This window comes from Cyanistes caeruleus, chromosome 13 (genome assembly GCF_971803275.1).
Source record: "Cyanistes caeruleus chromosome 13, bCyaCae1.hap1.1, whole genome shotgun sequence".
Lineage (NCBI taxonomy): Eukaryota > Metazoa > Chordata > Aves > Passeriformes > Paridae > Cyanistes > Cyanistes caeruleus.
Window position 1 is genome coordinate 2292695 of NC_141713.1, and position 13418 is coordinate 2306112.

A 13418-nucleotide genomic window follows, 5' to 3' on the forward strand; every position below is an offset into this window, starting at 1 on the left:
AATGATGGGGGAAATCTTAAGTGCAGACAAAATTGCACGGTAGTGGCAATGATTGCAGGAAGCTTTTTGCACATTAGTAGGACCTAGACTGAGTTGCGGTGAGGACTTTTCCATTTTGGACACTCTGACATTGCTGCTGATTGCACTTTGTAGGGTTCCTGAAGAGCAGAGACCGTTCCCATCAGAAGTTCTACACCCTGATGACCAAAACCCAGATGTTCATTCGCTTCATTGAGGAATGTTCTTTTGTCAGTGACAAGGATGCCAGTCTTGCCTTCTTTGATGACTGTGTGGATAAAGTAAGCAATACAGTGTGCATACAGTGTTCACCTTCTGCTGTTTTCTACTTTATCTGATAAAGTACAACCAGAAATGTATTTGAAATGCAAGTTTGGTTTTGCTTTTACTTTCCCATTTTCTCATCATTGTAGCCTTCCACTTTCCTTTTTTGTTTGGCTTCATTCTATTTTTTGCTTCAAATTCTTGAATGTAAATGAAACATCATGAGAACAAATCAGAGGTACTAATTTTCACTGGTATGTAAACTTCTGAAATACTGGCCTGTTGTAAGAAGTGCAAGAAGGACTGAACTGAAACCCAGAATCTTACATCCTATTTCTCTGAATATGATAAGAAATTCCACACCTAGTTGTCATCTTACTGGCTACTCTGTTCTGGGACACTGCTGTTTAAGCAGGGTGCAGTTGTCTGGGATTTCCTGGAAAGTAGGTCACCTGCTGTTCCATGGGAATTGATATTGAAGACAGGTAACTGCTATTCCTCTTTATGGCTGTTTTTCCATGGAAATGCAGAAGAGTTAAAAGGAGCTGTTTTGAAAATGTCTGGAAACAGTGAAGTTTGAGAGAAATATAAAAGCAGGGTATAAGGATATTTAATGCTTTCTATAGCTTTTGCTAGTCTCGATATTTTAGTAGTAGCAACTTTCAAAACTCTGCTTCCCAGTTCTATAGCATGACTTGCAGGTATTCATGGCTTGTAAATTGAATTAATTACAAACATTTCTGTAATGTTGAGTCAGTCCCCTAGCTCTGTTAGAAACCTTTCAATGTGTAGTGCTTGCTTTGCTATGTGCCAATTTGTGCATGAAACAGGAGCTATCCCAGACAGAAATAGACCCCAGTGACTGAACTGCTGAGCAGCACTTGGGTTTCCTCTGTGCTGCAGTTCTTTGGCTGGTGTTAAAAAGGATGTTTATTCAGAGTGCAATGGCTGTGTAAGTGTCAAATTCTGTCTGATGCATTTCATTTTATAGAATAGTTTAAGGGTGCTGAAGTTGATGCGCTAAAACTAAAGTTATCTTGTCTGGGAACTCAGGTGTCTCTCAAAAAAGTCATGCTTAGGTTGCTGATGCCACTGTGAGACTGCACATAATCTGTGGAGCTGCTGGAGCTTTCACCTTTTAGAAAAGGTTAAGTAGCCATTTATACAGCTGAAACAGAGACCTGTCTGTTCTTGTGCCAGGTATTTTGCTGCTTGATGCCCTGGACAGCTTCTTTCCACTATAAAAAGTGCTTGTGATAGTTTGGTGAGAACAAATTTTCCAGAATGCACGTGCACTTCTCTGAGTTCCATTACTGGCAGTAAGGATTTTATTCAGGTTTATTAATGGGACAGCTACTTCTGTGCCAGGGATAATGGTGGGGAGACTGAGGCACTGGCATTGCAATGCTTTTAGGATTTGCCATGGCTTTAGAACTGCTTGTGAAACTGGATATTCACTGACAGGAGGGAGCAGGTTCCCGTCTAGGATTTCTTTGAACAATTATATATTTGCCTCATCTCTTTCCTGCTTCTCCTCCCCGATTTCTCCTAATTCCTGATACTGTTCTTACTAGTAACATACAGAGTCAAAATATGGAAGTATATCAAGGACTGTTGTACCAACTAGAGCTGTGGCCAAGGCCAGATATGAAAATTGAATTGTTCCACTAAAGCCAATATTTATATTTAAAGTTTTATTAGGTGAACCAGTACCTGACAGAGTTTTGGATGAGAGTGATGTCACGAGTTGAAAAGTGATACAGTGATTTCTTCTGGGTAGTTACAGACTACTGGCTTGAGACAAATTTTATGTACTGTGAAATTAGTTATCTATAAAATATCAACTAAGCCTTCCCTTGAATAATTTGTGAGAATAGTTTAAGATGAAGAGTAATCCTTTCTATGTTATTTGCTCCTAGACAGCAGCAGCAGATTGTAATTGATTACGCATTTTGTCAACTGAAAGATACAGTGTAATTGTCTCACAAGTTTTCATTTTTCCAGGAATTCAAAAATTACCTCAATTCGACACACATTTATGCTACCAGCTTTATTATATTTCACTGGTAAAACTTGTAGCAGTGGGATTTTTACATCCTTAGAAGTATTTAAATTGCAAGTAAGGTTTCGTTTATGGCTGCTTCTCAGGAGCCATATGTTCTTGCTACTTGGCTGGTTCAATTTGCTAATGCTTTCCATCTGTCTCATGCAGCAAAATGTGTAATTAAGGACACCTCTTTGTATGTTTATCAAACTTTAAATATTCAAGAATTTTACTGAAACTACTTGATATATTTGCACCTCACTGGAGGGAGAGAACTGTGGAATATACTTCTTTTTATACATTAACTCTCTGTTGCCAAACTCTTAAGGCATAAAAACATGCATTCTTGGGTTCCACAGGTTGTTTATTCATTTCTTTGAAGTATTCTACCATTTGGCTGTCATTTGGTTGCCATTTAAACCATTTAAGTAATTGAAATTAGAAAAAGAAAGCTATGCCTGTCTCCCTTTAACTTCAGTAAGGTCACACTTTTATATTCCATTCTCTTGAGTGCATGTGTATTTCTGCAGTCTCTGCAAACTATTGAGACATTAAGTGCTGTGTTAAGACTGCAGTTGTGGATGGTGCTGGTAGTACTTTCTGTATGCATCAAACAATTTTGATAAAGCTTGGTATTGTTTTCAGTGGTTAAAAGAGGGGGGAAATAGCTCTTATTTTCATATTTAAAAATAAATTTCAAGTTACTGCTGCAGTTGGAAACACAGTTCTAGAAATGGTTGTGTTCAAAAGGATTAATCTCTACTTACTACTTAAAATATTTACCTGTAAATGGACAATTCAGACCATACCATTAAACACTGATTATTGGGTTGGGGTGAAGTTCACAAAACCAATGCAACTTACTATTGCCATTATAACATTGCAAGGTGTCATTGCATATAAGATGCTGTTCTTTGGAGCTAATGCAGACTCTGTCCTGTTGATCATACAGCTGTTAACAGCAGAAAATACAATGCCCCTGGTAACTACTTTTTCTTTTAACTTCCTCCTCCAGGTAGATATGGACAAAACTGGGGAAACACGACTTATAGAGCTGGATGAGTCCTACAAGAGTGAACACACAGTCTTCATAACTCCTCCTGAGATTCCTCATCTGCCAAATGGGGAGGAGCACCCTCTACAATACAGGTAGTCTAAGGACACAGCAGGATACCAGCTGAAATCCTAACAGCTGCCCCTGTAGACTTTAATTTCTAGGTTCTTGTGAAATACAGATTTTTTTCCTGTTGCTTAAGTAAAAGGTGTGTGTGAAATGGCTGTCATGCCAGTTCTTTTGAAGTTTTCATTTTGTGTGTGTACACACAGAAGCAATAATAAAGCTGGTAGTGATCACATTGCATTGTGCTGGCTGTTGACACCTTTAGAGCTTAAAGTTGAAATTAGTAGACCCAGTCTGCTGTCCTGCTGTTATTACTAATAATGATACAAAGTGCAGATACGCTTTGGAAAGAGAGTACATGTCAAAGAATCACTGAAAACTAGTGATATTAATTTAATAACTATGTCAGAGGAGTTAGTTGGTTTCTTCATTAATTCTAAGAAAGATTTTTAGATCTAATCTGATTTAATCTTTTAGATAGTTTGATATTGTTCCTGTTGATTTTCATAAACCTCAGTCATGTGATACTCACTGGGGACTAAGCCACACAGATGATTTTCTTTTATTAACTGGAATCAATACTAATGCATTTGACACATTAATTAAAGAAAACTCTGTGACAGAAAATACATTTATCAATTTGTTTACCTGAATAACAGGTTGAGACTGTTTGTGCAGGCATATGAACTCATGCTGAGGGATTGGTGAGCCACTTTGCCAGTGATGTCCTTCAAGGTTTACTTCTGTGTTTATTTCCTGGGAAGCCTCTGGTGCAAGTGTGTAGTTGATTCCCTTTGCTGTTATGTGACATGTTTGCTTTGGAGCTGACTTACCAGAATTGACATGTTTCTCTTACAGCTATAATGGATTTCCAGTATTAAAGCTAGAATTGTTTGAACGACCTGAAGGATTTCTCACAGCACCAAATAACAAACTGTCCTCAAAAGCCAGTAGCCCCAACAGCCCATCACCAATGTTCAGAAGAACGAAACAGGTACTTGCTGGTGTTTTTGGAGTGTGAGGTGCTTTTGGGGGGGACAGTTTGAGTTTGGCTGTAAAGCCTGACTGGCAGTGGCTGCAGCCTGATCTTCTGATCTGGTGACTGTAGGGTCACTTTTAATTGTTCTTTGGATGTGCTTCTTGCAGCACCATATCCTACAAGAGCCCCTGTACAGGTTACTGCTTGCTGTGCTGTCCCTGTTCCTTCCCCTTTCTTCACACTGTTCTCCATGAATTTTCCACATCTGCTTCTTGATTGCTTTTAACTGCACAGGGCTTTAAGGGACTCTAACTTTCAAAGTAATAGATACTTACTGAAATGCAAGGTTTTAGCAGTAGAATATTGCACAGTGACTGTTTTTGGTATCACTCTCACTGCTTTCACATGCTTTTCCCTCTTTATTGTATTAATAATATGATATTACTGTTAATATTACTGTTGGAGTTTGCACAGATATAATGATACCTGTTCAGTTTTTAACATGTAGCTTTGTGTGGTGTAGATATAAACACACACAAATAATCTCTGTGCCTTCCAGGAAATTAAATCTGCCCACAAAATTGCAAAGAAATACTCCTCCATCCCCCAGATGTGGTCCAGGTGTTTGCTCCGTCACTGCTACGGCCTTTGGTTCATCTGCCTCCCTGCCTATGTGAAAGTCTGCCACTCCAAAGTCAGGGCTCTGAGAACTGCCTATGATGTGCTACAGAAAATGCACACCAAAAAAATAGATCCACCTGACGAGGTAAAACAACCCCCAAGTCCAGAAGGAGCCTGTGGGTTTGAGGGTGGAGCCAGGGCTCACTGGTGTGTGTTTGCAGGTGTGCTACAGGGTCCTCATGCAGCTGTGCGGGCAGTACGGGCAGCCCGTGCTGGCTGTCAGGGTGCTCTTCGAAATGCAGAAGGCTGGCATCGACCCCAATGCCATCACCTACGGCTACTACAACAAGGTATGATTTATAGAGGATGGGGGAGAGGACAGAAATATATTTTTATCCAGGCAAATAGAAGGGAGAAAAATAACAGAGCAGTTCAGGTGTGATTCTGACGTTTTTTTGTAAGTTGAAGAAACACAAGACAGAATAATTTTGTGGGTTTTGGTTTTGTAGGTTTAGAAATTTACTGTATTACTGCCAGTGTAACAGTCTGAAATTTAAGCTACCATTTTCACACCTGACTGTTCCTGAAGATGACTGCTTGATTTTGATATTTCCAAAATAGGCTGTTTTGGAAAGCACCTGGCCTTCAAGCAATCGAGGTGGCTATTTCCTCTGGATGAAAATACGAAATGTTGTCTTAGGAATAGCACAGTTTAAAAAAGCATTGAAAAAGCTACCAGCAAGCACTGCACATACATCTGTTCCTGGTAAAGTATTCACATCCCTCTGGTTTTTTTGTCGTGCTGATGAGAAAGTTTATTTCAAAAATCTTTCTTTTGTGAGTTTGATAAAACTGTTTTAGAGGAAAAAACCTAACAGATCCTGCATAATTTTTAAAAAGCAGTCTCTTCTTGCCTTTCAATCTGAAATTGTCTGCTATTCATTTATTGTATCAGCTATTCACAAGAGAAATTGAGACAAAATATGAACCTGAAATTTGTGATAATTATCCTAGTTCATCCAATAACCAGTCTTAAAATGGGCCAGCCTTGCCTTTGTTTTCCCCTTTTTTTTCACATTAGCTAAGAGGCAGCTAGAACTAGTCCTTGAGTTTGCAATACTGATTACAGATTCTGCATACCACCTGCAATGATCATGTTTGTTTTTATCTAGAATATAAGTAAAATATGTGAAGCTGTGAATTTCAGGGTTTCCTTCCTTTTCTTTCCCAGTAAAGGCTTAGATAATGTGAATATCAAATATGGCCATGCCTGGAAATGATATTTTTTAAAGGTACTACTTTCCATGGTATTTACAACTTCCTGGTAGTAAAGCATGATAGTGAATTTGTAAAGTAGCAGCAATGCAGTTTAGTTTAGTTCAGGCTGACCTTGGAAGACCTTTACAACATACTTTTATAAATGTATGTGGGTCATCTGACTCAGCTTTCAAAGTCCTTCCATCTAGGACTGTTCTGTGATTCCAGATGTGTACAAATAAATCTTTGCCCTGACAGACAGAACATACATGATGGCCTTATGGCTAGATTATTTCTCTGGACCCCAGAGACTCCAGTCCTACTTCTGGCTCTATCATTAACCTTATGGATGGCCTTGAACAATTTTGCTTTATTTCTGCCTGTTCTTCATAGAGCTGAGCTTCCTGATAAACCATTTTATTGAGAGCCAGCCATGCAAAGCACTGTACAAGAGCTTAGCAATGTTGTTTGCAACTCAGACCATGTAAACTAAGGAAGTGTAAATAATCCTTAATGAAATAACTGTCACTTAAATAATTAATAGCATTTGCTTTTGACATCATCTGATTTTTCAAGCTTACTTTGCATGAAATCTCATAGGTGGAATGTGTGCTGACTCCTCAGGAAATCCAAAAACCTCTCCCATAAATTACAGAGTATTTTCTTATCTTTGCCATAGCAAAAAGGTTTTTGCCCTTGTAGCCATTCAGTGCAGCCCCTTTAGAGAAAAGAGGGAAAGGAACTTCAAATTATGTTGGACCCTCCTGATTCTGGAGAGAGACTCTATTAATTACACTTGGGCAGTGTTTTGGCTTGAGAATGACCAGATAAGTGGCTTGAATGTTTGCAGGGGGTTTGGGGGTGATGTTGGTTGGCTGGTTTTATTTTAATCTAGTTTTGCAGACAATACTCATGTTTGCCTCTGTATTGTTTACATTCTACTTTCTAGAGTAAAACCATGAGAATCACATGCATTAACGTTTCTGTTAACATTAATGTTTCTGAGAAACATTTTACACTAAAAAGAAACCATGTTTAGATGCCTCTTGGAGTTCTTGAAGATATGACCTTTTGATCAAATAAACCAGGCAACAGAATTAAAGTCAACACTGCTTTAATTCAGTATTTAAAAAGAAATGTTGCCCATTACCCCTTTAATTTCATCCTCTAAAGCATCACTTCAGTGTTTATACTGTAATAAGCCAATCCTTTTTCTTTCTTTTTTTTTTGTGGCAAAATGTTCTCTGTTAATTGGAATATTCTTGATAAGAGGCCTTTTAATTACTGTTGGTATTCAATTTATTCCCCTGAACAGTGTCACATTATTAAATACCATAACTGCCTTTATTCTGATGTTGCTCTGCACTGATAGGGGCACTTTCAGACACTGCCAATAACACATCACTCAAAGAAGAAGCCAAGCAAGGGAAAACTTGTCTTGAAGACATCCAAGAACAAAAGGAGGACAAGAGAGAGAGTGACTCCAGTTCTCGTACGTATCTTGTGAATACAGATATCTGGTTCATTGGGGATAAATAAGGATTCCAGCAAAAGCTAAGTGGGACAGCTGATTCCTCACAGTGAGTGTGTGTGATAATGCCAGCTTATGTCACTGCCTAAAGTTCTTTATGTGTAATTTTCTGGATGTCTAATGGTTTCATTTGGAAAATTACAGTTCTTTTTTCTCTCCTGTTTCAAATAAGTGATAATGGGAGCATAAAGGCTTAATGATAATTATAGCCTAATGTTTTTGTCTTTTCAAAAAATGAAATTGCCTCATAGGCATGATCTACAGAAAAGCCTTTTCTACCAGTCTGGTTTCTTTATAAATCCTGTAAGAGGAGAGCAGCTGAAATTTTGCAAGACAGAGCTCTAAATTGCCCAGCTCCTTGGAATTCTCAGAGTCTGGGAGATAGATCAGAATGGGAAGGGCTTTTTCTTCAGGTTTTGCATCTGCTGCACTTGTTTCCTTCAACTGCAGTTGAAAAGCATCAACTTCATGCAAGAACATAGAAGATCAGATTGTGTAGTAAAATTGTATAAGCACTACAGATTCCCATGTATATTCATAGTAAATGTTCCCCTAGTAATAGAATTGTTTAAATTTTTCAGTGGGCTTTCTCCTACTAGTTGGGTTAGCTTATCCCATTGTCAAGTGATACAAAAGTGCGACAAAATATGGAATTAGATAAGTTGCTTCAGTGTTTTCACCACAAGCTTCCTTCCAGCACTAGGATTTTTTTCTTTAATTTGCTTGAAAAGCTGTCTTGCTCATGATCATAAGAACATACATGTAGGACTACAGACAAGTTATTTAGGTTTAATAAAACTTGGGGATGCGGAAAATGTGAATTCTGCCTAATTTATTACCTTTGGCCATGATTAAGACATTTGTGGCTCTCTAATAATATGCTGTACTAAAACATTTTGCACTTTTGAAAACAACTTTATTATTGAGTTGCCTGAAATCCCTCAGAGAAGTAGTTCTCTATTTTGGATAGTCACCTGCAGTGGAATTTTTGTTTCATATCTAGAAGAGTTGAATAGGAATATTCACATTTACTTCATTTCTCCTGTGTAGTCCTGGGGGAAATGAGATCTGTGTGAAGCTGAGCTCTTGCAAAGGCAGGAGAAAAATACTCTTACACCTTTTCTATTCAAGTGAACAGGGGTGGTCTTAATGTTCACAACCACCACATATTTTGGAATGATTTTTGGGCTCTGTGTAGAGAAGCTTATGGAACTTCTAGCTTTTAGAACATTCCAGAAGTAATGCTGGGAGTTAAATTTCCTTAATGAGAAGCTCTGCCCAGGCAGATATCATCCATACGTTATGGGATGGGTGCAACAAGGTGTCACTTAACCCTGTGTGAGGTGTCCAGTGGGTAATGGGGACTTAAGATTTAAGGGGTGTTCCTTGGATTCTACAAAACTGTCCTTTTCTGTCTGCAGTGTCTGAAGTGGAGAGCACAAAAGGGAGTGGGGACTGCTTGCCCAAACTGAATTACCAGAACTCCAAGAATGACAAAGCCACTTCCAGCATCGTGCGGCTCAACGGCACCGTTGACAATACCATGGCAGAAGGGAGCAGGGGTGAGTGCAGGGGAAATACATACACATCTAATTTGTTACTAATGAGTTCTGAGTAGTGTTCCTAACTTCTGCTGTCCACTAAACCTGTAGTATTTTATTGCTGCAATAGCAGTGGCTGATGAAAAGTGGAGGAGTGAGTTTAGGTTGGAGTCAGCATATGCTGTGTCAGGAAGATGGATGGGAATATTCTGCATTTCCAGTTTTTTTCTTGTTTGTTCTGGTTTTTGCTGTAATTAACATCTGCTTACAAATTATCAAAATCTTGGGGTTTTTTTCCTTATAACATCCAGCAAGTAATTAATTTCTTCAGGATGGACAAGGAGTTTTTGTGCAGTAAAATTAAAAAGACACTTTCAGACATTTTCATGAGTCTTTAGTAATGTCAGATCTGGTTATTGTAATACTGTCAGCAATGCTTGAAATATTTTAATATACTTTAAAGTCTGTATCTTTATGCACTGGCAAAACAATGGAGGTTTCTCTGACAATAATTCCTTTTGTTGGCTCTGTTTCTAAATGCTGAAGTTAGAAAATGATGCTTTTTTTTTTTTGCAATTTCCTCAATACCTGTGCTACCTTTAGCTTTCAAGCCTCGTAGTAATGTCTTGAAAAGGGGGATGTAAATACAGCTGAGGCTTGATGATGTCTCTCAAAACGCTCTTTAGGTTGTATGATTTTACTCCTCTTCTAAGTGTTTTATTGTCTGTCCCTTCCTAAAAGTTATGGCCATAGTCAGCTCGACATTTCAACCTCTACCACAACACAGTGAATTCCATCTCTGTGTTGTAAAACGTTTGAAAGATGAGACAAATTTGCATTCTTTAGTACTTTGGTTAAGTTTTCTTGTACAGCAACAAATAAAGCACCTTGTTCCATCTGTTTTTTCAGAGAGTTCTGTAGGATTACTGTTTACATCATCTTTTGAGGATGCCAATGAAGCAGAAGTTATAAAAAGTAAATCCTTAAGAAAGAGACATAAAAGTGCAGTGGAAGCTGACTTAAGGGAGATGCCATGGGAAAGCAGGAACCGGAACCTGAGTGGAGATGGCTTGGTGGGACTCGTGATAAACAGAATCAACCAGGAAGCAAACCCTGGAGAAATCGTTGAAAAACTGGGAGCCGATGCCAAAATCCTATCTAGTGCATTACAGAAAAGCATAAGGCCAAAAACTCTTAATATCAGATCTTCCTCTTTAGAGTCGAAGAGAGAAAGCCTGGAGAAAGAATCCAGTGATGAAGATGCAGCCTTTGATTGCAGTTTTACAGATAAAACAGAGTCTCCTGTTATCTTTGATCTGGAAGACCTGGATGCAGAGCCTGAAACACCAACAGCAGTGAAAGCAGCTTCCAGTGAAAAATCTAAAAGGTTGCAAAGAAAGAGCAGCTTTCCAGTAAAGCCAGTTGAAAAAACAGATGTTGAAACTGGATTTGATCCATTGTCTCTGCTGGTTGCTGAGACAGAGCAGCAGAAAGAGGAGGAGGAGGATGATGATGACAGAAGTGTTTCTACTCCATCTGCAAGAAGAGATTTAGCTGAAGAAATAGTCATGTACATGAACAACATGAGCAGCCCTTTGTCCAGTCGTGCCCCAAGCATTGAGCTGCAAAAACCCTTCGATGACAGAAATGTGAATAAGAAGAGCCCAACTATTATCCAGCCTTGTAGGAGGTCCAGCCTTCCCCCAAACTCCCCAAGGCCACCCAGTCTTACCAAATCCAAGAGTTACCACACAAAAAATGATGAAAGGCCAAGGGACAGGCTTTGGTCTTCCCCAGCTTATTCCCCAAACAGCCCAGCCAGGGAGCAGCCCCAGGACACAACCAGTGCATTGACACTTGTGTCATCACCATCATTCAACTTGGACACGCTGCTAACCCCTAAGTTTGATGTTCTGAAAAGCAGCATGTTCTCTGCTGGAAAAGGGGTTGCAGAGAAAGCAAGCAAGTGGTACTCCAAATTCGCAATGTATGCCGCATCTGCAAAGGTAAATGTTTATTAAGAACCTATAAATTATGGAAAAATGTTTGCAAAGGTTTAATTACTGATTCACATGTGATGAATCCCTTGCATGATGTGTCATTGTAGACTATGTACATTGTTTTAATCATGTCTGATATACTAGAACCCTAATTTTAATGTCCTGAATGCAATTTTAGTCTAGCTTGGGTTCTGAATATATTTAATGGGAGAACATAAGTGTGTTGACAGAACAAAGATTGCTCTGGCTTTCCTTCTTAACCTAAGGAAGAAACACTTACATAAACAAATACTGGTTTGAAGTTCTTATTGCTTTTATGAGTAAGGGGAAATCTGGTTGTGTTGTTGCCAAAATAATTTAAAGCTAGTTTTGATCTGAGGTCATTTGTTAGAATGTTGGCTGCTGCCACCAATTCAAACGAAAGCTACTTTTGTTCCCAGTCCTTGGGAATGAAGAGAGACACCTGCCTTGTCTATCCTAATGTATTCCTACAGCTGCTGCTAATTCATGTAGCAATGGGGTGAAAAAGTTATAGGAAATAAGATGGTTATGATTTCACTTAATTATTTTTGTTAGGAGAATACTTAAAAAATAATCCTGGTGTAGCTGTTTAACCTAGAATGGGATTTGCCTTGTCTTGCATCAGTTCTGAACACAGTTCTGTGATCCTCCAAGGAGGGAGGGTCATGCCTGAAGTTTACTGAGACAAAGAAGGCTGCCCCTTTTTTTTGGAAGTAGTTTTACTTTCATTTTCTCACTGGAACTTCTTTTCTGTTTTCAGGATCAAAATTCAGACCGAGCAAGCGTTTCATCTCTTGGAGCTCTGGACTCAGAATCTACTTCTCTCACTGATGAAGATGTCTGCAATGATTTTGAAAGTGCTTCTCCTCAGGAGAACACCACATCAGAAATTAAGGGAATTAGCATCAGCAAGACAAGCCTGGAAAGCTCAGCTTCCCATGATAGCTCAGCTAAGCAATTTGACCAATGTGGTAAGAGACAGCTTTTGCATGGCATTCATCATCCTGAACAAAAACATTTAGAAGTTGTTCTTTCATAATTCTCAGTTTAGGATTACCCTGGTCATTAGTCCTTTTTGTGGAAAAAGTAAATTTTTCTTTTACTACCTGAAAACACTTACTCAAATAGGAAACCCTTTGAGTCCTTGAGTATTCATGTAAACACCTTAATTGTGTAAGTTGTACAGCTCCAGAAAACATCCATGAGAACATTGTTAACTTCATTGGTCTGGTTCTATTTTCTAAAAGTAGTAAAAACACTTTTTAAAAAAATCTGTTCTAATTTTCCAGAAGCTGCTGTTGAATCTGATTATCAGACAGACTGTAGTTTTAGGTTTTTTTTTCTAATCTGTGCTGGCTAATTGTTCATGACTTTTGTATCACTTTCTGATGTCATTTGGGGTACAAACAGCATCTCTTGTCCTTCCCTAGTTTTTGTCCACACAGAAAGTGTGGTCATGAATTACTTAAAATTTGTTTCCGAGCTACCAACTGTTGTTAACAGAAAAGTGAACATATGGAAATTGTTTGTTGCCTGCTTTTTTTTTTTGCCTTGGTTGGTGCTGGGCAGATGGCAGCCTCACACTCCACAGTTCTGTACCAGTGTATCTCATTTGTTGCATCTTCTATCACACATTTTATTTTAACTGCAGCATTGTTTGAGCAGAAAAACAGGGTGCTAAAAATGTATTTTCTGAATAACTAGTACTTTGGGTTTCTTCTGCTAACAGGTTCTCTTTCCAAGTTCCCTTTACCTGACAAATCAGAGTTGGTGTCTTCCTGCAGCACCAGCAGTACCAGCGTGTTCCAGAACTACGCCATGGAGGTACAGGATGATTTACAGGTTTAATTGATGGACTTTGGAGCATGTGTCTTTAAACATGAATATTATCTGTAGCTCTGGTAAAGTTCAAAGCTTCAAACTAAGACACTGAAAGACAGATGGATATTTCTGTCACAAAGTAGATTTAATTTCAAATCCTGCTCTAGAAAGGTCTTTATTTCAGTCACAGCTTTTGATCCT

The 13418-nt window shown here is 38.7% G+C and overlaps 1 protein-coding gene across 12 annotated transcripts in view; it reads left to right on the top strand.

Moving 5' to 3' along the window:
- The window catches only part of DENND4A (DENN domain containing 4A), a 49103-nt gene that overhangs the window by 27077 nt on the left and 8608 nt on the right, over positions 1-13418 (top strand). For all 12 annotated transcript variants that reach the window (XR_015275699.1, XR_015275700.1, XM_086848724.1 and 9 more), the window contains 11 exons: positions 154-299; positions 3342-3475; positions 4305-4440; positions 4985-5191; positions 5268-5396; positions 5668-5812; positions 7676-7795; positions 9256-9396; positions 10285-11381; positions 12157-12367; positions 13126-13220. Coding sequence is in view for 10 of the 12 variants with exons in the window: in XM_086848724.1 (XP_086704850.1) it covers positions 154-299; positions 3342-3475; positions 4305-4440; positions 4985-5191; positions 5268-5396; positions 5668-5812; positions 7676-7795; positions 9256-9396; positions 10285-11381; positions 12157-12367; positions 13126-13220 (2561 nt within the window). In the remaining 2 variants the exon portion in view is untranslated. The remainder of the gene's footprint in view (positions 1-153; positions 300-3341; positions 3476-4304; positions 4441-4984; positions 5192-5267; positions 5397-5667; positions 5813-7675; positions 7796-9255; positions 9397-10284; positions 11382-12156; positions 12368-13125; positions 13221-13418) is intronic.